A 23,885-nucleotide genomic window follows, 5' to 3' on the forward strand; every position below is an offset into this window, starting at 1 on the left:
GTACTATGGGAAAATACCTGTAGCATTTTTTTTAAACCACTCTATATGACATTTGTAATGTATTATAATGTAACAAGCATTTTTTGTTTCTATAGCAACCATTTACAAAGTCACATCCCCTTCCTCTTCTGAAACAGGATCTGGCCCATTTTTTTTAGCCCTGCCCTCTCTCTAGCAGTGCACCAATTGTATCTAGTGACTGCCTGGTCACATGATCTTCCCCACAGAACTTTGTCATATTAATATGCAAATGTCCTCCACTGATTGCAGAATACTCCTCTGCAGCCATTTAGTGAACCCCGAGACGAATCTTTGCTGATCGATCACAGGAGAACGAATCGATTGGCAACTTAGCTAATTACTTATCATTGTGTGGATTGTATTGATGCACATATTAAAGGGAAAAATAAATTAAATTAAAAAACAAAATAAATAAAAATGACAGACATTGCAACCACTGTTTAACGCATCCGGTGGGAAAAGCAGGTGATGAATTGATGAGTGTTTTATCCTTACTGTTATTATTATTATTATTATTATTATTATTATAATTACTGTTTGCATTACATAATATTACTGATTTAAACTTTTTTCCATTTTTTTTTGCAGCTGACAAACACCTTCAAGGCAAAATTTAACAATTTCAAAGAAGCGAAAGTCACAGGATTCAAGTAAGTGAGTGCTAGGTTATAGAGAGCGGTTATACAGGGTAATAGGAGGAGTTATAGGGAGGGGTTATATGGGGTAATAGGAGGAGTTATAGGGAGGGGTTATATAGGGTAATACAAGGAGCTATAGGGAGTGGTTAAATCGGGAAATAGGAGGAGTTATAGGGAGGGGTTATACAGGGTAATAGGAGGAGTTATCGGGAGGGGTTATATGAGGTAATAGGAGGAGTTATAGGGAGGGGTTATATGGGGTAATAGGTGGAGTTATAGGGAGGGGTTATATGGGCTAATAGGAGCAGTTATAGGGAGGGGTTATATGGGATAATAGGAGGAGTTATAGGGAGAGGATGTATGGGGTAATAGGAGGAGTTATAGGGAGGGGTTATATGGGGTAATAGGAGGAGTTATAGGGAGCGGTTATATGGGGCAATTGGAGGAATAATACAGATGTAACTGTTCTCTACCGCATCACGGGAGAAAAGCGTGGCTATCTCGCCAAAAACTCATCAAGATGGTCCATAGCAGGCTGTAATGGCCCATCGGGTTAAAACATCGGGGGGCCCTGGGTTTGTATGGGACTCGTGCTGTGTGAGTCCTACCGGGTTCCACCTGTCTGTAAGAGACGCGCAGTAAGTCACTCTAGAGTAAGAGTAAATCACTCTACTTGCGAGAGGTTATATGGGTTAATAGGAGGCGTTATAGGGAGCGGTTATATGGAGTAATAGGAGGAGTTATAGGGAGAGGTTATATGGAGTAATAGGAGGAGTTATAGGGAGAGGTTATATGGAGTAATAGGAGGAGTTATAGGGAGCGGTTATATGGAGTAATAGGAGGAGTTATAGGGAGCGGTTATATGGGGTAATAGGAGGAGTTATAGGGAGCGGTTATCTGGAGTAATAGGAGGAGTTATAGGGAGGGGTTATATGGAGTAATAGGAGGAGTTATAGGGAGAGGTTATATGGCGTAATAGGAGGAGTTATAGGGAGGGGTTATATGGAGTAATAGGAGGAGTTATAGGGAGCGGTTATATGGAGTAATAGGAGGAGTTATAGGGAGCGGTTATATGGAGTAATAGGAGGAGTTATAGGGAGCGGTTATATGGAGTAATAGGAGTTATAGGGAGCGGTTATATGGAGTAATAGGAGGAGTTATAGGGAGGGGTTATGTGGAGTAATAGAAGGAGTTATAGGGAGCGGTTATATGGAGTAATAGGAGGAGTTATAGGGAGGGGTTATGTGGAGTAATAGGAGGAGTTATAGGGAGCGGCTATATGGAGTAATAGAAGGAGTTATAGGGAGCGGTTATATGGAGTAATAGGAGGAGTTATAGGGAGGGGTTATATGGAGTAATAGGAGGAGTTATAGGGAGGGGTTATATGGAGTAATAGAAGGAGTTATAGGGAGGGGTTATATGGAGTAATAGAAGGAGTTATAGGGAGCGGTTATATGGAGTAATAGGAGGAGTTATAGGGAGGGGTTATATGGAGTAATAGGAGGAGTTATAGGGAGCGGTTATATGGAGTAATAGGAGGAGTTATAGGGAGCGGTTATATGCAGTAATAGAAGGAGTTATAGGGAGCGGTTATATGGAGTAATAGGAGGAGTTATAGGGAGGGGTTATGTGGAGTAATAGGAGGAGTTATAGGGAGGGGTTATATGAAGTAATAGGAGGAATCCGTCCAAACCAGGGTATATGGAAGATGATGGGTCCGCAGGCCGCAACGTGATCCCACAAAGAGGGTTCTGCTGACTCCTCTCGCTCCGCACCGAAGGTGTCCACCTCTTAAGGGAGCTCCAGCTGGAGGGTGTCCCTTAATGTCTCAGTGTGTCTGTGGTCTGGTCCCAGACAGCAGGCCACCGCGTGGCGTCTCTTCACCGGTGAACTAATACTACACAGTAATAGGGGAGTATCTCTGCCTGGGGCCTTCCCTACAATACTGTGCCTGGGGGGGGGGAAACCTAACTGGGACCTGCAGGGGAATTCTGGCCTAGTCCGGGAGCCACAGGAACCCGGACACTACCTTACCCCTTGCTGTCCTCTTCCTTACTGAGCGCACGGTTCCTTCGTGCCAAAAGGTATCTAACTCCTTCTCTCTCCTCCGGGAGCCCTATTGGCTGCCCTGGCCCCATGTGCCCTCCTCTTCCTGAAGGACTCTGGTACATGTAGTCCCACGCGGAGCCTCTGTAATGGCCGCCGCAACTCGTGTCCAATGCACATGCGTGAGGACCACACTGCGGAAGCGCTAAGCCGGAGTGGCTCCCTGCACTTAGCTTGGTCCGCCCGTGGCTCCTGCGGCACCCGAGCACCTCTGTAGCCCTCCATGGCCAGGAGGTAACAGGGGACACGGATACATTGGTTAATAGGAGGAGTTAAGGAGCGATTCAATGGGGTAAAAACCCTTCCTCATCATCTCTCACTCCCTCCTCATCATCTCTCTTATCCCCCTCCTCATCATCTGTTTCCCCCTCCTCCTCATCCTCTCCACCCTCCTTACTCATCCTCTCTCACCCCCCCTCCTCATCTTCTCTCTCTCCTCCCCATCCTCATCCCCTCTCTCACCCCCCTCCTCAACTTCTCTTTCACCCTCCCTCATCGTCCTCTTTCTTCCCCCTCCTCTCTCTCACCCCCTCCTCCCGCTGCTCATCCTCTCTCTCTCCCCCCCTCATCTTCTCTCTCACTACCCCCCTCATCTCTCTCACCCCCTCCTCCTCATCTCTCTCAACCCCCCCGCCCCCCTCTTTAGTTAAAATTCCTTGCCTGGCTGTGGAGTGGAGTGGCAGAGGTCCTCTTCTGCAGCAGCTAGCCAGCTGTACGCTTCCTTCTCTGCTCTACTCCCACTGCCATCGGCCACCCTCGACTCACCGGCCTCACGCACCACTGCCACGCTTCCTTCTCTGCTCCTGCTGCCTTCCGTCACCCTCACCCACCGCCACCCTCACCCACCACTGCACGCTTCCCTCCTTGCTCTGCTCTCCGCCTTTTTAACCCATTACCACCCCACTTCCTTCTCTGCTCCCACTGCCATCACCCAACGCCACCACCCCCCAAAATGCACCACCCTCGACGACCGCCTAGTTTGCCTAGTCCTAGCACTGGCCCTGTGGCATGCTGTGATGATGGTCATACTCAGCCGTCAACATTCGATAGGTGCAGAGGTGAGGAGAAAGAGGAAGAAGAACATTGTAACACATGAGTATTATGAAATGAGATTAAACGGTAAGTAGTGCACTCAGAGTTAGTGCTTCACATGGAGCCTGTCACATGTATGGGTCCGCGTTGATCAGTCCCATGTGTGAGTGTTACAAGGACAGATCTGAGTATACCCGAGTACTGCTTTAATATAAAATCAGTAAGAAGGAATCTCACTCACAGAAGTAATATCGGAAATTGCAGTGTTAATGAACAAGGTGACACCAGGAGCCTCTTGTAGGGAGATATGGATTGGCATGTCTGTATGTCACCATGTTGTCTACCCACTCCATCGCACTGATAACGTCACTATTATGTGCCTGGTATAAAGTCCTGGAACATCACTGGAAGTTCATCCCTCGTTCCTCCAAAGCTCACCCAACGTGTTTCACAGAATAACACGTTTCGCAAAATAATTATTGCTTCATCAGGGGTATGATCATGGGAGTTCTTGACTTCAATACATACTTCTACTTTAATCCTTTTCCTAACCAAATAAACTAATACATAATAATATACGCCAAAGTGAAACAATATAAAAATCTAAAAGGCATGTGACTTATAGGAGGACACAGATAATGTTCATTATTACAGATATTTTAAAGTATCGAAAGATAGTTATAAGCAAAATATATAAAAAATATAATAAATATATATATTAAAGATATATAAAAAAAATAAGAGATATAGTGGCTTATTCTTGTTGCTCCTAAGTGTGTCAATCCTCTTCTAAAGAGCGTTTTCCGTCCGGATTGGCATGCTTTGCTATGCTGTGAGCCCTTCTCGGATGTCCAATCCGTATAGAAAAGGCTTTTTCAGAAGCGGTTTCACGCCGGCTCTGCCAATCTCAAAAAAGCCTCCAACTCGCATTTCTTGACGACAACTGCGATTCTCCGCAGCTCTGTTATGCAAACCGCTTCTACAAACTCCCATTTTTTTCACACCACGTCAAAGATGGCGAAATTGGTATTGCCAGTTACAGTATATCCGGATGTTGAAGAGAAGCTTGTGGGGAGCGCAGGTGTCACCATATATATGCAAAGGAAAAATAAATATAGTGTGGTATGTCTATACAGGTACAGAGTCCGATGCGTCACGCGCATCGATTTTTATGTGTCTAAGCACAAGTTGCTCATGGTTGTCCTGCTGACATCAGGGAGTGTCCACAAGCCAGACCCCCCACACAGTGCTGAATCCATTCACTGCATCTATTGCTGTTTCAAAAGCTGTATTACAACTGGCAGAATGTGAGTTTCCATTCATGATTCCTGTGTTGATTGCTGTACCTGTATAGACATACCACACTATATTTATTTTTCCTTTGCATATATATATGGTGACACCTGCGCTCCCCACAAGCTTCTCTTCAACATTCAAGATACGAGAAACTGGAACTTCTCCAAAGAGGGTTGAGCAGCGAAGTTTGCCATTATTATATTTGAGCACACTTATATATCACATAATTTTATTTATTGATTTATTTATTTATTTTCACCTTCATTAGTAGCGCCTCACAATTTCTGTTTTGCACAGTATATCCGGAGCCTGAAATATGGTATTGGCCGAGAGAACAAACCCCATAAGTCAGACGGGTGATGGAGTTAGCACCATCTCCCTTCATTGCGCTCCTAAAGCAAGTACACCCCGGGCGGTTAGGCTGTTAACCTGGGCGGTTTGGCTGTTAACCCGGGCGGTTAGGCTGTTAACCCGGGCGGTTTGGCTGTTAACCCGGGTGGTTTGGCTGTTAACCCGGGCGGTTTGGCTGTTAACCCGGGCGGTTTGGCTGTTAACCCGGGCGGTTTGGCTGTTAACCCGGGCGGTTTGGCTGTTAACCCGGGCGGTTTGTCCCTTTTTAGAGACGCCGTTTAGATTTGCAATAGATAGCAGGGTTTTTTTCTGACATTTCATTGCGCTCCTTCTGAACGTCCCGGACTGCGCGGTTTGCCAATGACAACTTCGGAGCTACAAGAATAGGCATGGGACGGGAAGCGGTAACCAGGCTATACAATAATGGTCAAGCCCGTTTTGGTTACCCCTGCTCCGTGTACAAGGGTCCAAGAGAGTTAGCTCTTGGGCCCAGTAACAATGCACCATTCCAATGTACTGTATGTAATAAAAGCATTTCTTGTGTTTTTCCCTTTCCGGGCATGCAATCAAGCAGGGATTGCTAGGGTATGCGTTTCAGGGGGGGGGGGTTGCGGAGGAACCGTTGTCAGAATGTGCCTAGGAGGTTGGGGTCTGGAGTTGTGGTTGGGGTCTGGAGTTGTCGGTTTACCTATAAATGTACCCGGGAATCATGCCTGATTCTTGGATACATGTAGGCACATTGTTCGGGCAATACCTCCCCTTGAAAACACAAGCGTGACTCACAGCTAGGGTACCCTGCTTCAGCCCAGAAAGTAGACTGGGGCAACGGGATAAATAGGTATCCCTGTAGCTGAGGGAATCCCTAGGTTAGGGGGGGGGGGTACCCCAGCTAGTGCCAAGGTGACCCATAACCAGTATAGGGTTTGTGGGTGCCCCAACCGTATATAAGGTTGGGGGGGGGGGACTCAGAGTCCAAACGAAGCCAGAGGGGAAGTGTGCGGGGAATAAGGCAGATAGAAATAAAATGACAACATTTTTCCTTTTCTGTTCCTTGTCCCCCAAGACTCAGAAGTGTATTAAAAGATACTTTAATGTAATATGCTTTTTACATTCGGAACCGATGTCCAAACAGGCTGCCCGAGCTAACCCATAGGCGCCGGTAAGTCTGCTGGACATCGGAATTCAAAGCAGTCAGAGGATGTCCAGAGGTGAGATTAGCATTTGGTTAGCGGGGAAAGGCGGAGTACCATCCGGAGATCAGTAGCAGTCCTCCGGGATGCCACTTGCTCTGCCAGACATGGTGGAGCCTGCCCAGCGGGTGGCAATGAGATAGCCAGGGAGAAAGGTGGCAGGCTTGTGCATGTCTTTTGGCTATTTCGGATTTGCCGCTGACCCGGCTTTTTTAGCCAGCTTGGCTCTGATTGGTTGCTTGGGAAAGTTCCCACGCGTTGATTGGCTGTATAATTTTGTGAATAAAACTGAAAATACTATAAGAAAATCGATGAGACAATCAGATTCAAAGTTGCTTCTGTGAATAGCAAGCCTGCCCCCGACAGAGTCTAATTCCAGCTTTTTGGGACCAAGTTCTCAGAAACGAACGTAGCGGTCGTGGCTGGGATTTTATGCCGATTTGAGTTCCAGGAGATTTGGGCTGACTCGCGGTCAGGAGGGACCAAGTTCTCAGAAGAGAACGTAGCGGGGGTGTATGAAATTTTAATGCGATTTGGGTTCGAGGAGATTCCGGGCTAAGTCTCGGTCAGTGTAAAACTCTCCCATAGGGTTCCCTGCACCTAGGAAAGTCTAGTTTTCCACCCCAGTCCCAAAGTAAGTGTGTCTTTTTGTCTGTACTTTGTGTTCCATTGTGTGTAAGCGAATTTATGCAGAATAAATTACAATTTATGTAATGACCTTGTTTTGCTCAATGAATGATGCTGGTAAAAAGGTGTAAATAACCTGGTATCCCATGTTAAGGCCCCATAGAGATAATACAATTACCCATTTGATTAGTTATTCATATATAAAAAATATATAAATAAAATGACTGGGGGAATTTCAATAAAACGTAAGGTTTGTGTCCCATTTGTAATGTGAAAAACTGAAACAGGAATTATTCTTAAAAGAAATAATGAAAAAGGGAAATACATTGGTAACAATAATATTATTGTAGAGGGAAGACCCCAGATCTATATCGATATTTAAATCTGCGGGTGGGAGGTCATCACCCCGACATGTATACTGTATGTACAGCATGTATGTATATCTTTATTTATATAGCACCAGCCAGGTACATCACGCGTGACATAATATTATAATACAATGGCAATAAGCGCTTCAGACATAAAACAATAGAAAAGGGAGTCCCTGACCCGCAGAGCTTACAATCTAAGTGGTAAGAGGGGAGAACTTACAAAGACAGATGGAGGGTCTTCTGGTAAGTGCGTCTGCAGGGGGCCAAGGTGGCATGCAGAGACACTGATCCACATCACCCGAGAGGCTCCCGCTGTCACCTTGTCCGGTCACACTGCAATTTCCGATATTACTTCTGGGAGTGAGATTCCTTCTCACTGATTTTATATTAAAGCAGCACCCGGGTATACTCGGTTCTGCCCTTCTTACACTCACACGTGGGACTGATCAACGTGGAACCATACACGTAACACGCTCCATGTGAAGCACTAACTCGGTGAGTGCATTACTTACATTTTAATGCCATGTGGCAATACTTACAATACTACACTGTGTGTTGTTCTTCTTCCCCCTCTGGCGCCCGTAGAGTTGTGACTGTTGGGACAATCCTTTGCTTTTGGGACAGTCCTTTTACGTTGGACGGCATCGCATATCACAGGGTTTTTTTTTTAACATGGGGTGATGATCATACTGACACGTAGTTTGGACAGTTACTCGGGGTGCAGGAATCATCTCTAATTCGACTCTGGTACGTTGTGTTTTTCAGAAGCGGCTCTGTGGATGTTAAGTCGGACATTTCGTTTGCAAACACCGAGGCGCCCCCCTCAGGAGATAACGTCGTCCAGGTTCTGCTCAGTAGGATTGGACCCAACGGCAACAACCTCGGTGCCCTCGCACTAGCACCCGAGAGCATCAAATCGGACAGTGAGTGAGACAACAGGGGGGTGTGGGACCAAATGGTGCATGCAGTATGGAGGTCCTGACACTGACAGTGTGACCGTTAAATGTATGGGAGAGTCTGTGTAACAGGGGAAACCCAACCGTAGCATGGTGACCCTACTGAAACCTACAGAATGTGGCACATACATCAAGTGGCGGGACACAGGTTAGCGCACACGATCCAGCGTTAACTCCCATTGACTTGACTGAGAGTTAAAACCATTTCAGAGGCGCTCACCCATATCAGCGCTTGATGAATCTGAGCCTATGTGCGTTAAAGGGAGATCCTGACTTTATAAGGCGATCCCATTAAAGTGGAGACAAGGAGGATCCTCTTCCAGCTGAGCAGCAGCAAAAGCTTGGGGCCGGTATATTTTCATACCTTTTGGTCCTTTTTTTCTTTTGTTCACTCGTCATTTCACACTTTGCTCTAATTTAGAGTATACTATTAGCACGTTGCAGCAAGCGCCCCCGTTTCCACAGCCTTTCTGATCCCATTAAAGTGTAAGGGGGCAATTGATTTATTTTAATAGCGTGATCTAACTGTAATACTGGAATAACATTCCCCGTACTGTCTCTCTTGTAAAGCGCTAAGTACAGTTCTGGGCGCTATATAAATAAAGGAATACATACAATTACATTATGTGTAAAAACAGCTGTTCAGGCAATCACAGATAGTTTCAAAGAAACATAATGTTTTAATGTTCACATAACGGGCTTTTCACGTTTCTTATCTGGGAGGATTGCCCAGTGGTCTTGGGCCATCTGCTCCCATCACTAAGCTCCGTTAGCCTATTTAATGGGACGTTTACTTGAGTTATGGCTTATTAACCATAACGCAGTATTTACTAAAGCAAATAACGGGACATTAACCAGGTTTTATTCCTGTAAAAAGTGTCGCGTTATTTTCTAAATTATATGCAAATTAGCTCATTCTATTCTAAGTCACTGGTGCGCAACCCATGGGCGTTGGGAAATCCCTGGGGGGGTCGCAAAATGATCCCTTTAGCCCGTGTATCCCTCTGTTCCTTTCTCTCTCTCTCCCTCCCTCCCCCTCGCTCCCTGTCTCTCTCCCCAGCAGACGCAGTCAGAACGTAGCTCTCTCTCCGCTCGTTCAGTGAGGGTGGTGAGATCGTAGATGCCCAAATATGGATCTGCCGATATTCGAGGATCTACGACATCACCATCCTCGCTGAACGGAGAGAGAGCTATGTTCTGAAAGAGAGAGAGCTATGGAGAGGGAGAGAGAGAGATAGAGTGAGGGAGAGAGAGCTATGGAGAGAGATAGAGAGAGGGAGAGAGAGCTATGGAGAGAGATAGAGAGAGGGAGAGAGAGCTATGGAGAGAGGGGGAGAGAGGGAGAGATAGTTTTGGAGAGAGGGGGAGAGAGAGTGAGAGAGAGCGCTATGGAGAGAGAGATATGAGGAGAGAGAGATATGGGGGAGAGAGAGATATGGGGGAGAGAGTGACAGGGGGAAAAAGAGACGGTAGAAACGGGGAAAAAGAGCGAGACATGGGGAGACAGACGGGAAGAGATGGAGAGAGAGCGAGAGAGACAGGGAGAGAGAGCGAGAGAGACAAGGAGTGAGAGAGAGAAACAAAGGGACACAGACAGAAAGAGAGGGAGAGAGAGCGGGACAGTTAGGGAGAGAGAGCGAGAGAGACAGGGAGGGAGAGACAGGTGAGGGAGAGAGAGGGAGAAAGGGAGACAGACAGAGAGAGAGAGAGAGCAAGAGAGACGGAGGGAGAGAGAGACAGAGGGAGACAGGCTGCTGTAGTACGTTAGTTTCTCAAGTTTATCAGAAGATTAACCCTGTGTGGGTTCAGAAGCAGCGGCACGCGCAGAGTTAATCCTCTGATCTTTCCTGGGCCGCGAGGGGGGGGGAGGGTGGTGTTACAAGTGGATATTTAAATTTAGGGGTCGCGGCTAAAAAAGGGTTGGGTACCAGTGGTCTAAAATGATATTCCTCCCATAGTCACAAAGCGCCATTAAGTTTCATGCCAGGAATAACACTGGGATAGTGCTACTCCCATCCCGGCCCCAAACCAGGGCAGGAGAGGGAAACAACACCGCGTTTTACGTCACTCCTAACTCCGACATCACTTTGCTACAGTTCAGTGTCCGGGTGAGAGTAACGCCAGAGTTAGGTAGGAGTTAGAATAAAAACAGTATTATTTCTCTCTCTCTCTTCCCAGCAAAGTCCCAATGTTATGGTCCGGGATGGAAGTAACACGAAGACTTAAATAATCTTATCCTAAAATAACGTAACGTTAACCCTGTTCTAATTAGCTCAATTATGACCGTTGTTTTTTTTTGCATATAATTACTTTAGCGAAGAAGGCAATAACTCAGGGAAAATAACTTTTCTGTTTTAAGTAATGTTATTTGCCCTGAATTGTCCGTTCTGTCTTCTCTACGTCAGGGATCCCCAACGCCAGTCCTCAGGGCCCACTAACAGTGCAGGTTTTATGGATACCCTGGCTAGAGCACAGGTGGTTCAGTCACAATGATTGGGCCACCTGTGCTAATGAGAGGACACCCTTAAATCCTGCACTGTTAGCGGTCTCTGAGGACTGGAGTTGGGGATCCCTGCTCTACGTAACATATAAGCCGTGGCGGCTCATGGTTTGGCTCATGTATGGAAGGTGTGACTTGAATATTAACAAAAGGAACTGAGAAGAACATGAAGTAGCAGCAAGTGGAGCAAATACCACATAAAACAATCCTTCCGGTTCTTTCCTCGGCATTTACATGGTAGGGGTTTGCGGTGGGACGTTTCTGGTAAACGTGAATCCTCCTGTTATCCAAGATGGCCGCCCAAATCGTATGGAAGAGGAAAGAACATTAACGAACTGGCTGGTGAGAACCGATTTGATTGATATGACCTCACTGCCCAAACCGGGACGTTTTAAAAGTGCTAATTGTGCCACTTGTCACTAGGTGGCTTCGGGGTCTTTTTTTAAGTTCCTTAATTGAGATCAAACAACCCCTATCATGCATGAGCCAATTTGTAATCTATGTCATCATTTGCCCATGCGGCTTATATAGTAAGTACGGAAGGCAGGCTGGGCATTAAGTAGCGAATAGTCGCATCAAGGTAAGCGAGGGGGCGCGAGCACCAGCGGAGGGAAGGCAGGGGGGCGCAGCTGCAAAAGTTTGCGCTCCCCTGGTCTAACACCACTCGGTGACCCTCAGTGAGTCCATGAGTTGCATAGACACAAAGTCACCTGCTTCCGCTCTATCCAATTTTTTTGTTTCAGTCGCTCCTACGACCTTCTCAGCTCCCGTGCCCCCCAAGACATTCCCGGGCTATGCCGTAGCTATCATTGTCATGTGCATCCTGGTGATTTTGGCCATCCCTCTGCTCATCTTCCTGGTGAGTTATGATCGGGTTTATCTCAATATAAATAGCACCCATATACACACAAAAGCCCAGGCTGACGATGTCAACCGAATATAAAGCACGTGTGGGTCTGTCTATATCTTCGTGTATTGTGTGACTGTGCAAATATCGGTATATTTTTGTATATATCTGAGTGTCTGTGATTACTCTTTGTTGCACCTGTGTTTAAATGTGTGTGCATATCAGTGTGTCTGTATGTGTCTCAGTGTGTGTTATCACTGCCTGTGTGTAAATGTGTGTGCATATCAGTGTGTCTGTATGTGTCTCGGTGTGTGTTATCACTGCCTCTGTGTAAATGTGTGTGCATATCAGTGTGTCTGTATGTGTCTCGGTGTGTTATCACTGCCTGTGTGTAAATGTGTGTGCATATCAGTGTGTCTGTATGTGCCTCAGTGTGTGTTATCACTGCCTGTGTGTAAATCTGTGTGCATATCAGTGTGTCTGTATGTGTCTCAGTGTGTGTTATCACTGCCTGTGTGTGCATATCAGTGTGTCTGTATGTGTCTCGGTGTGTTAACACTGCCGATGTGTAAATGTATGTGCATATCAGTGTGTCTGTATGTGTCTCTGTGTGTTATCACTGCCGGTGTGTAAATGTATGTGCATATCAGTGTGTCTGTATGTGTCTCGGTGTGTTATCACTGCCTGTGTGTAAATGTGTGTGCATATCAGTGTGTCTGTATGTGCCTCAGTGTGTGTTATCACTGCCTGTGTTAAATGTGTGTGCATATCAGTGTGTCTGTATGTGCCTCAGTGTGTGTTATCACTGCCTGTGTGTAAATGAGTGGGCATATCAGTGTGTCTGTATGTGTCTCGGTGTGTTATCACTGCCTGTGTGTAAATGTGTGTGCATATCAGTGTGTCTGTATGTGTCTCCGTGTGTTATCACTGCCTGTGTGTAAATGTGTGTGCATATCAGTATGTCTGTATGTGTCTCGGTGTGTGTTATCACTGCCGGTGTGTAAATGTGTGTGCATATCAGTGTGTCTGTATGTGTCTCGGTGTGTGTTATCACTGCCGGTGTGTAAAAGTGTGTGCATATCAGTGTGTCTGTATGTGTCTCAGTGTGTGTTATCACTGCCTGTGTGTGCATATCAGTGTGTCTGTATGTGTCTCGGTGTGTGTTATCACTGCCGGTGTGTAAATGTGTGTGCATATCAGTATGTCTGTATGTGTCTCGGTGTGTGTTATCACTGCCGGTGTGTAAATGTGTGTGCATATCAGTGTGTCTGTATGTGTCTCGGTGTGTGTTATCACTGCCGGTGTGTAAAAGTGTGTGCATATCAGTGTGTCTGTATGTGTCTCGGTGTGTGTTATCACTGCCGGTGTGTAAATGTATGTGCATATCAGTGTGTCTGTATGTGTCTCGGTGTGTGTTATCACTGCCGGTGTGTAAATGTGTGTGCATATCAGTGTGTCTGTATGTGTCTCAGTGTGTGTTATCACTGCCTGTGTGTGCATATCAGTGTGTCTGTATGTGTCTCGGTGTGTTATCACTGCCGGTGTGTAAATGTATGTGCATATCAGTGTGTCTGTATGTGTCTCTGTGTGTTATCACTGCCGGTGTGTAAATGTATGTGCATATCAGTGTGTCTGTATGTGTCTCGGTGTGTGTTATCACTGCCGGTGTGTAAATGTGTGTGCATATCAGTGTGTCTGTATGTGTCTCAGTGTGTGTTATCACTGCCTGTGTGTGCATATCAGTGTGTCTGTATGTGTCTCGGTGTGTTATCACTGCCGGTGTGTAAATGTATGTGCATATCAGTGTGTCTGTATGTGTCTCGGTGTGTTATCACTGCCTGTGTGTAAATGTATGTGCATATCAGTGTGTCTGTATGTGTCTCGGTGTGTGTTATCACTGCTGGTGTGTAAATGTGTGTGCATATCAGTGTGTCTGTATGTGTCTCGGTGTGTGTTATCACTGCCTCTGTGTAAATGTGTGTGCATATCAGTGTGTCTGTATGTGTCTCGGTGTGTTATCACTGCCTGTGTGTAAATGTGTGTGCATATCAGTGTGTCTGTATGTGCCTCAGTGTGTGTTATCACTGCCTGTGTGTAAATCTGTGTGCATATCAGTGTGTCTGTATGTGTCTCAGTGTGTGTTATCACTGCCTGTGTGTGCATATCAGTGTGTCTGTATGTGTCTCGGTGTGTTATCACTGCCGATGTGTAAATGTATGTGCATATCAGTGTGTCTGTATGTGTCTCTGTGTGTTATCACTGCCGGTGTGTAAATGTATGTGCATATCAGTGTGTCTGTATGTGTCTCGGTGTGTTATCACTGCCTGTGTGTAAATGTGTGTGCATATCAGTGTGTCTGTATGTGCCTCAGTGTGTGTTATCACTGCCTGTGTTAAATGTGTGTGCATATCAGTGTGTCTGTATGTGCCTCAGTGTGTGTTATCACTGCCTGTGTGTGCATATCAGTGTGTCTGTATGTGTCTCGGTGTGTTATCACTGCCTGTGTGTAAATGTGTGTGCATATCAGTGTGTCTGTATGTGTCTCAGTGTGTGTTATCACTGCCTGTGTGTGCATATCAGTGTGTCTGTATGTGTCTCGGTGTGTTATCACTGCCTGTGTGTAAATGTATGTGCATATCAGTGTGTCTGTATGTGTCTCGGTGTGTGTTATCACTGCCGGTGTGTAAATGTGTGTGCATATCAGTATGTCTGTATGTGTCTCGGTGTGTGTTATCACTGCCGGTGTGTAAATGTGTGTGCATATCAGTGTGTCTGTATGTGTCTCGGTGTGTGTTATCACTGCCGGTGTGTAAAAGTGTGTGCATATCAGTGTGTCTGTATGTGTCTCAGTGTGTGTTATCACTGCCTGTATGTGCATATCAGTGTGTCTGTATGTGTCTCGGTGTGTTATCACTGCCTGTGTGTAAATGAGTGGGCATATCAGTGTGTCTGTATGTGTCTCGGTGTGTGTTATCACTGCCGGTGTGTAAATGTGTGTGCATATCAGTGTGTCTGTATGTGTCTCGGTGTGTGTTATCACTGCCGGTGTGTAAAAGTGTGTGCATATCAGTGTGTCTGTATGTGTCTCAGTGTGTGTTATCACTGCCTGTGTGTGCATATCAGTGTGTCTGTATGTGTCTCGGTGTGTTATCACTGCCTGTGTGTAAATGTATGTGCATATCAGTGTGTCTGTATGTGTCTCGGTGTGTTATCACTGCCGGTGTGTAAATGTATGTGCATATCAGTGTGTCTGTATGTGTCTCGGTGTGTTATCACTGCCTGTGTGTAAATGTGTGTGCATATCAGTGTGTCTGTATGTGTCTCGGTGTGTTATCACTGCCTGTGTGTAAATGTGTGTGCATATCAGTGTGTCTGTATGTGTCTCCGTGTGTTATCACTGCCTGTGTGTAAATGTATGTGCATATCAGTGTGTCTGTATGTGTCTCGGTGTGTTATCACTGCCTGTGTGTAAATGTGTGTGCATATCAGTGTGTCTGTATGTGTCTCCGTGTGTTATCACTGCCTGTGTGTAAATGTGTGTGCATATCAGTGTGTCTGTATGTGTCTCGGTGTGTGTTATCACTGCCTGTGTGTTAATGTGTGTGCATATCAGTGTGTCTGTATGTGTCTCCGTGTGTTATCACTGCCTGTGTGTAAATGTGTGTGCATATCAGTGTGTCTGTATGTGTCTCCGTGTGTTATCACTGCCTGTGTGTAAATGTGTGTGCATATCAGTGTGTCTGTATGTGTCTCTGTGTGTTATCACTGCCTGTGTGTAAATGAGTGTGCATATCAGTGTGTCTGTATGTGTCTCGGTGTGTTATCACTGCCTGTGTGTAAATGTGTGTGCATATCAGTATGTCTGTATGTGTCTCTGTGTGTTATCACTGCCTGTGTGTAAATGAGTGTGCATATCAGTGTGTCTGTATGTGTCTCGGTGTGTTATCACTGCCTGTGTGTAAATGTGTGTGCATATCAGTGTGTCTGTATGTGTCTCCGTGTGTGTTATCACTGCCTGTGTGTAAATGAGTGTGCATATCAGTGTGTCTGTATGTGTCTCGGTGTGTTATCACTGCCTGTGTGTAAATGTGTGTGCATATCAGTGTGTCTGTATGTGTCTCGGTGTGTTATCACTGCCTGTGTGTAAATGTGTGTGCATATCAGTGTGTCTGTATGTGTCTCGGTGTGTTATCACTGCCTGTGTGTAAATGTGTGTGCATATCAGTATGTCTGTATGTGTCTCGGTGTGTGTTATCACTGCCTGTGTGTAAATGTGTGTGCCTATCAGTGTGTCTGTATGTGTCTCGGTGTGTGTTATCACTGCCGGTGTGTAAATGTGTGTGCCTATCAGTGTGTCTGTATGTGCCTCGGTGTGTGTTATCACTGCCGGTGTGTAAATGTGTGTGCATATCAGTGTGTCTGTATGTGTCTCGGTGTGTGTTATCACTGCCGGTGTGTAAATGTGTGTGCATATCAGTGTGTCTGTATGTGTCTCGGTGTGTGTTATCACTGCCTGTGTGTAAATGTGTGTGCATATCAGTGTGTCTGTATGTGTCTCGGTGTGTTATCACTGCCTGTGTGTAAATGTGTGTGCATATCAGTGTGTCTGTATGTGTCTCGGTGTGTTATCACTGCCTGTGTGTAAATGTGTGTGCATATCAGTGTGTCTGTATGTGTCTCGGTGTGTGTTATCACTGCCTGTGTGTAAATGTGTGTGCATATCAGTGTGTCTGTATGTGTCTCCGTGTGTTATCACTGCCTGTGTGTAAATGTGTGTGCATATCAGTGTGTCTGTATGTGTCTCGGTGTGTGTTATCACTGCCTGTGTGTAAATGTGTGTGCCTATCAGTGTGTCTGTATGTGTCTCGGTGTGTTATCACTGCCTGTGTGTAAATGTGTGTGCATATCAGTGTGTCTGTATGTGTCTCGGTGTGTTATCACTGCCTGTGTGTAAATGTGTGTGCATATCAGTGTGTCTGTATGTGTCTCGGTGTGTTATCACTGCCTGTGTGTAAATGTGTGTGCATATCAGTGTGTCTGTATGTGTCTCGGTGTGTGTTATCACTGCCTGTGTGTAAATGTGTGTGCATATCAGTGTGTCTGTATGTGTCTCCGTGTGTTATCACTGCCTGTGTGTAAATGTGTGTGCATATCAGTGTGTCTGTATGTGTCTCAGTGTGTTATCACTGCCTGTGTGTAAATGTGTGTGCATATCAGTGTGTCTGTATGTGTCTCAGTGTGTGTTATCACTGCCTGTGTGTAAATGTGTGTGCATATCAGTGTGTCTGTATGTGTCTCGGTGTGTGTTATCACTGCCTGTGTGTAAATGTGTGTGCATATCAGTGTGTCTGTATGTGTCTCGGTGTGTTATCACTGCCTGTGTGTAAATGTGTGTGCATATCAGTGTGTCTGTATGTGTCTCTGTGTGTTATCACTGCCTGTGTGTAAATGAGTGTGCATATCAGTGTGTCTGTATGTGTCTCGGTGTGTTATCACTGCCTGTGTGTAAATGTGTGTGCATATCAGTATGTCTGTATGTGTCTCTGTGTGTTATCACTGCCTGTGTGTAAATGAGTGTGCATATCAGTGTGTCTGTATGTGTCTCGGTGTGTTATCACTGCCTGTGTGTAAATGTGTGTGCATATCAGTGTGTCTGTATGTGTCTCCGTGTGTGTTATCACTGCCTGTGTGTAAATGAGTGTGCATATCAGTGTGTCTGTATGTGTCTCGGTGTGTTATCACTGCCTGTGTGTAAATGTGTGTGCATATCAGTGTGTCTGTATGTGTCTCGGTGTGTTATCACTGCCTGTGTGTAAATGTGTGTGCATATCAGTGTGTCTGTATGTGTCTCGGTGTGTTATCACTGCCTGTGTGTAAATGTGTGTGCATATCAGTATGTCTGTATGTGTCTCGGTGTGTGTTATCACTGCCTGTGTGTAAATGTGTGTGCCTATCAGTGTGTCTGTATGTGTCTCGGTGTGTGTTATCACTGCCGGTGTGTAAATGTGTGTGCCTATCAGTGTGTCTGTATGTGCCTCGGTGTGTGTTATCACTGCCGGTGTGTAAATGTGTGTGCATATCAGTGTGTCTGTATGTGTCTCGGTGTGTGTTATCACTGCCGGTGTGTAAATGTGTGTGCATATCAGTGTGTCTGTATGTGTCTCGGTGTGTGTTATCACTGCCTGTGTGTAAATGTGTGTGCATATCAGTGTGTCTGTATGTGTCTCGGTGTGTTATCACTGCCTGTGTGTAAATGTGTGTGCATATCAGTGTGTCTGTATGTGTCTCGGTGTGTTATCACTGCCTGTGTGTAAATGTGTGTGCATATCAGTGTGTCTGTATGTGTCTCGGTGTGTGTTATCACTGCCTGTGTGTAAATGTGTGTGCATATCAGTGTGTCTGTATGTGTCTCCGTGTGTTATCACTGCCTGTGTGTAAATGTGTGTGCATATCAGTGTGTCTGTATGTGTCTCGGTGTGTGTTATCACTGCCTGTGTGTAAATGTGTGTGCCTATCAGTGTGTCTGTATGTGTCTCGGTGTGTTATCACTGCCTGTGTGTAAATGTGTGTGCATATCAGTGTGTCTGTATGTGTCTCGGTGTGTTATCACTGCCTGTGTGTAAATGTGTGTGCATATCAGTGTGTCTGTATGTGTCTCGGTGTGTTATCACTGCCTGTGTGTAAATGTGTGTGCATATCAGTGTGTCTGTATGTGTCTCGGTGTGTGTTATCACTGCCTGTGTGTAAATGTGTGTGCATATCAGTGTGTCTGTATGTGTCTCCGTGTGTTATCACTGCCTGTGTGTAAATGTGTGTGCATATCAGTGTGTCTGTATGTGTCTCAGTGTGTTATCACTGCCTGTGTGTAAATGTGTGTGCATATCAGTGTGTCTGTATGTGTCTCAGTGTGTGTTATCACTGCCTGTGTGTAAATGTGTGTGCATATCAGTGTGTCTGTATGTGTCTCGGTGTGTGTTATCACTGCCTGTGTGTAAATGTGTGTGCATATCAGTGTGTCTGTATGTGTCTCGGTGTGTTATCACTGCCTGTGTGTAAATGTGTGTGCATATCAGTGTGTCGGTGTGTGTCTCGGTGTGTTATCACTGCCTGTGTATAAATGTGTGTGCATATCAGTGTGTCTGTATGTGTCTCGGTGTGTGTTATCACTGCCTGTGTGTAAATGTGTGTGCATATCAGTGTGTCTGTATGTGTCTCGGTGTGTTATCACTGTCTGTGTGTAAATGTGTGTGCATATCAGTGTGTCTGTATGTGTCTCAGTGTGTGTTATCACTGCCTGTGTGTAAATGTGTGTGCATATCAGTGTGTCTGTATGTGTCTCGGTGTGTGTTATCACTGCCTGTGTGTAAATGTGTGTGCATATCAGTGTGTCTGTATGTGTCTCGGTGTGTTATCACTGCCTGTGTGTAAATGTGTGTGCATATCAGTGTGTCTGTATGTGTCTCGGTGTGTGTTATCACTGCCTGTGTGTAAATGTGTGTGCATATCAGTGTGTCGGTGTGTGTCTCGGTGTGTTATCACTGCCTGTGTGTAAATGTGTGTGCATATCAGTGTGTCTGTATGTGTCTCGGTGTGTGTTATCACTGCCTGTGTGTAAATGTGTGTGCATATCAGTGTGTCTGTATGTGTCTCCGTGTGTGTTATCACTGCCTGTGTGTAAATGTGTGTGCATATCAGTGTGTCTGTATGTGTCTCGGTGTGTTATCACTGCCGGTGTGTAAATGTGTGTGCATATCAGTGTGTCTGTATGTGTCTCGGTGTGTTATCACTGCCTGTGTGTAAATGTGTGTGCATATCAGTGTGTCTGTATGTGTCTCGGTGTGTGTTATCACTGCCTGTGTGTAAATGTGTGTGCATATCAGTGTGTCTGTATGTGTCTCCGTGTGTGTTATCACTGCCTGTGTGTAAATGTGTGTGCATATCAGTGTGTCTGTATGTGTCTCGGTGTGTTATCACTGCCGGTGTGTAAATGTGTGTGCATATCAGTGTGTCTGTATGTGTCTCGGTGTGTTATCACTGCCTGTGTGTAAATGTGTGTGCATATCAGTGTGTCTGTATGTGTCTCGGTGTGTGTTATCATTGCCTGTGTGTAAATGTGTGTGCATATCAGTGTGTCTGTATGTGTCTCGGTGTGTGTTATCACTGCCTGTGTGTAAATGTGTGTGCATATCAGTGTGTCTGTATGTGTCTCGGTGTGTGTTATCACTGCCTGTGTGTAAATGTGTGTGCATATCAGTGTGTCTGTATGTGTCTCGGTGTGTGTTATCACTGCCTGTGTGTAAATGTGTGTGCATATCAGTGTGTCTGTATGTGTCTCCGTGTGTGTTATCACTGCCTGTGTGTAAATGTGTGTGCATATCAGTGTGTCTGTATGTGTCTCGGTGTGTTATCACTGCCTGTGTGTAAATGTGTGTGCATATCAGTGTGTCTCGGTGTGTGTTATCACTGCCTGTGTGTAAATGTGTGTGCATATCAGTGTGTCTGTATGTGTCTCGGTGTGTGTTATCACTGCCTGTGTGTAAATGTGTGTGCATATCAGTGTGTCTGTATGTGTCTCGGTGTGTGTTATCACTGCCTGTGTGTAAATGTGTGTGCATATCAGTGTGTCTGTATGTGTCTCGGTGTGTGTTATCACTGCCTGTGTGTAAATGTGTGTGCATATCAGTGTGTCTGTATGTGTCTCGGTGTGTGTTATCACTGCCTGTGTGTAAATGTGTGTGCATATCAGTGTGTCTGTATGTGTCTCGGTGTGTGTTATCACTGCCTGTGTGTAAATGTGTGTGCATATCAGTGTGTCTGTATGTGTCTCGGTGTGTGTTATCACTGCCTGTGTGTAAATGTGTGTGCATATCAGTGTGTCTGTATGTGTCTCCGTGTGTGTTATCACTGCCTGTGTGTAAATGTGTGTGCATATCAGTGTGTCTGTATGTGTCTCGGTGTGTTATCACTGCCTGTGTGTAAATGTGTGTGCATATCAGTGTGTCTGTATGTGTCTCGGTGTGTGTTATCACTGCCTGTGTGTAAATGTGTGTGCATATCAGTGTGTCTGTATGTGTCTCGGTGTGTTATCACTGCCTGTGTGTAAATGTGTGTGCATATCAGTGTGTCTGTATGTGTCTCCGTGTGTGTTATCACTGCCTGTGTGTAAATGTGTGTGCATATCAGTGTGTCTGTATGTGTCTCGGTGTGTTATCACTGCCTGTGTGTAAATGTGTGTGCATATCAGTGTGTCTCGGTGTGTGTTATCACTGCCTGTGTGTAAATGTGTGTGCATATCAGTGTGTCTGTATGTGTCTCGGTGTGTGTTATCACTGCCTGTGTGTAAATGTGTGTGCATATCAGTGTGTCTGTATGTGTCTCGGTGTGTGTTATCACTGCCTGTGTGTAAATGTGTGTGCATATCAGTGTGTCTGTATGTGTCTCGGTGTGTGTTATCACTGCCTGTGTGTAAATGTGTGTGCATATCAGTATGTCTGTATGTGTCTCGGTGTGTTATCACTGCCTGTGTGTAAATGTGTGTGCATATCAGTATGTCTGTATGTGTCTCGGTGTGTTATCACTGCCTGTGTGTAAATGTGTGTGCCTATCAGTGTGTCTGTATGTGTCTCGGTGTGTTATCACTGCCTGTGTGTAAATGTGTGTGCATATCAGTGTGTCTCGGTGTGTGTTATCACTGCCTGTGTGTAAATGTGTGTGCATATCAGTGTGTCTGTATGTGTCTCGGTGTGTGTTATCACTGCCTGTGTGTAAATGTGTGTGCATATCAGTGTGTCTGTATGTGTCTCGGTGTGTGTTATCACTGCCTGTGTGTAAATGTGTGTGCATATCAGTGTGTCTGTATGTGTCTCGGTGTGTTATCACTGCCTGTGTGTAAATGTGTGTGCATATCAGTGTGTCTGTATGTGTCTCGGTGTGTGTTATCACTGCCTGTGTGTAAATGTGTGTGCATATCAGTATGTCTGTATGTGTCTCGGTGTGTTATCACTGCCTGTGTGTAAATGTGTGTGCATATCAGTGTGTCTGTATGTGTCTCGGTGTGTAATCACTGCCTGTGTGTAAATGTGTGTGCATATCAGTGTGTCTGTATGTGTCTCGGTGTGTTATCACTGCCTGTGTGTAAATGTGTGTGCATATCAGTATGTCTGTATGTGTCTCGGTGTGTTATCACTGCCTGTGTGTAAATGTGTGTGCCTATCAGTGTGTCTGTATGTGTCTCGGTGTGTTATCACTGCCTGTGTGTAAATGTGTGTGCATATCAGTGTGTCTCGGTGTGTGTTATCACTGCCTGTGTGTAAATGTGTGTGCATATCAGTGTGTCTGTATGTGTCTCGGTGTGTGTTATCACTGCCTGTGTGTAAATGTGTGTGCATATCAGTGTGTCTGTATGTGTCTCGGTGTGTGTTATCACTGCCTGTGTGTAAATGTGTGTGCATATCAGTGTGTCTGTATGTGTCTCGGTGTGTTATCACTGCCTGTGTGTAAATGTGTGTGCATATCAGTGTGTCTGTATGTGTCTCGGTGTGTGTTATCACTGCCTGTGTGTAAATGTGTGTGCATATCAGTATGTCTGTATGTGTCTCGGTGTGTTATCACTGCCTGTGTGTAAATGTGTGTGCATATCAGTGTGTCTGTATGTGTCTCGGTGTGTGTTATCACTGCCTGTGTGTAAATGTGTGTGCATATCAGTGTGTCTGTATGTGTCTCGGTGTGTTATCACTGCCTGTGTGTAAATGTGTGTGCATATCAGTGTGTCTGTATGTGTCTCGGTGTGTTATCACTGCCTGTGTGTAAATGTGTGTGCCTATCAGTGTGTCTGTATGTGTCTCGGTGTGTTATCACTGCCTGTGTGTAAATGTGTGTGCATATCAGTGTGTCTGTATGTGTCTCGGTGTGTTATCACTGCCTGTGTGTAAATGTGTGTGCCTATCAGTGTGTCTGTATGTGTCTCGGTGTGTTATCACTGCCTGTGTGTAAATGTGTGTGCATATCAGTATGTCTGTATGTGTCTCGGTGTGTGTTATCACTGCCGGTGTGTAAATGTGTGTGCATATCAGTGTGTCTGTATGTGTCTCGGTGTGTTATCACTGCCTGTGTGTAAATGTGTGTGCATATCAGTGTGTCTGTATGTGTCTCGGTGTGTTATCACTGCCTGTGTGTAAATGTGTGTGCATATCAGTGTGTCTCGGTGTGTGTCTCGGTGTGTGTCTCGGTGTGTGTCTCGGTGTGTGTCATCACTGCCTGTGTGTAAATGTGTGTGCATATCAGTGTGTCTGTATGTGTCTCGGTGTGTGTTATCACTGCCTGTGTGTAAATGTGTGTGCATATCAGTGTGTCTGTATGTGTCTCGGTGTGTTATCACTGCCTGTGTGTAAATGTGTGTGCATATCAGTGTGTCTGTATGTGTCTCGGTGTGTTATCACTGCCTGTGTGTAAATGTGTGTGCCTATCAGTGTGTCTGTATGTGTCTCGGTGTGTTATCACTGCCGGTGTGTAAATGTGTGTGCATATCAGTGTGTCTGTATGTGTCTCGGTGTGTTATCACTGCCTGTGTGTAAATGTGTGTGCCTATCAGTGTGTCTGTATGTGTCTCGGTGTGTTATCACTGCCGGTGTGTAAATGTGTGTGCATATCAGTGTGTCTGTATGTGTCTCGGTGTGTTATCACTGCCTGTGTGTAAATGTGTGTGCCTATCAGTGTGTCTGTATGTGTCTCGGTGTGTTATCACTGCCTGTGTGTAAATGTGTGTGCATATCAGTGTGTCTGTATGTGTCTCGGTGTGTTATCACTGCCTGTGTGTAAATGTGTGTGCCTATCAGTGTGTCTGTATGTGTCTCGGTGTGTTATCACTGCCGGTGTGTAAATGTGTGTGCATATCAGTGTGTCTCGGTGTGTGTCTCGGTGTGTTATCACTGCCTGTGTGTAAATGTGTGTG

The 23,885-nt window shown here is 45.5% G+C and overlaps 1 protein-coding gene across 2 annotated transcripts in view; it reads left to right on the top strand.

Annotated features, from left to right (window-relative positions):
* LOC142469053 (uncharacterized) overlaps positions 1 to 23,885 on the top strand; it is a 43,252-nt gene that overhangs the window by 14,594 nt on the left and 4,773 nt on the right. For both annotated transcript variants that reach the window (XM_075575910.1, XM_075575911.1), the window contains 3 exons: positions 610 to 671; positions 8,398 to 8,555; positions 11,832 to 11,947. In XM_075575910.1, coding sequence (XP_075432025.1) covers positions 610 to 671; positions 8,398 to 8,555; positions 11,832 to 11,947 — 336 coding nt within the window. The remainder of the gene's footprint in view (positions 1 to 609; positions 672 to 8,397; positions 8,556 to 11,831; positions 11,948 to 23,885) is intronic.

This window comes from Ascaphus truei, chromosome 18 (genome assembly GCF_040206685.1).
Source record: "Ascaphus truei isolate aAscTru1 chromosome 18, aAscTru1.hap1, whole genome shotgun sequence".
Taxonomy (NCBI): Eukaryota; Metazoa; Chordata; class Amphibia; order Anura; family Ascaphidae; genus Ascaphus; species Ascaphus truei.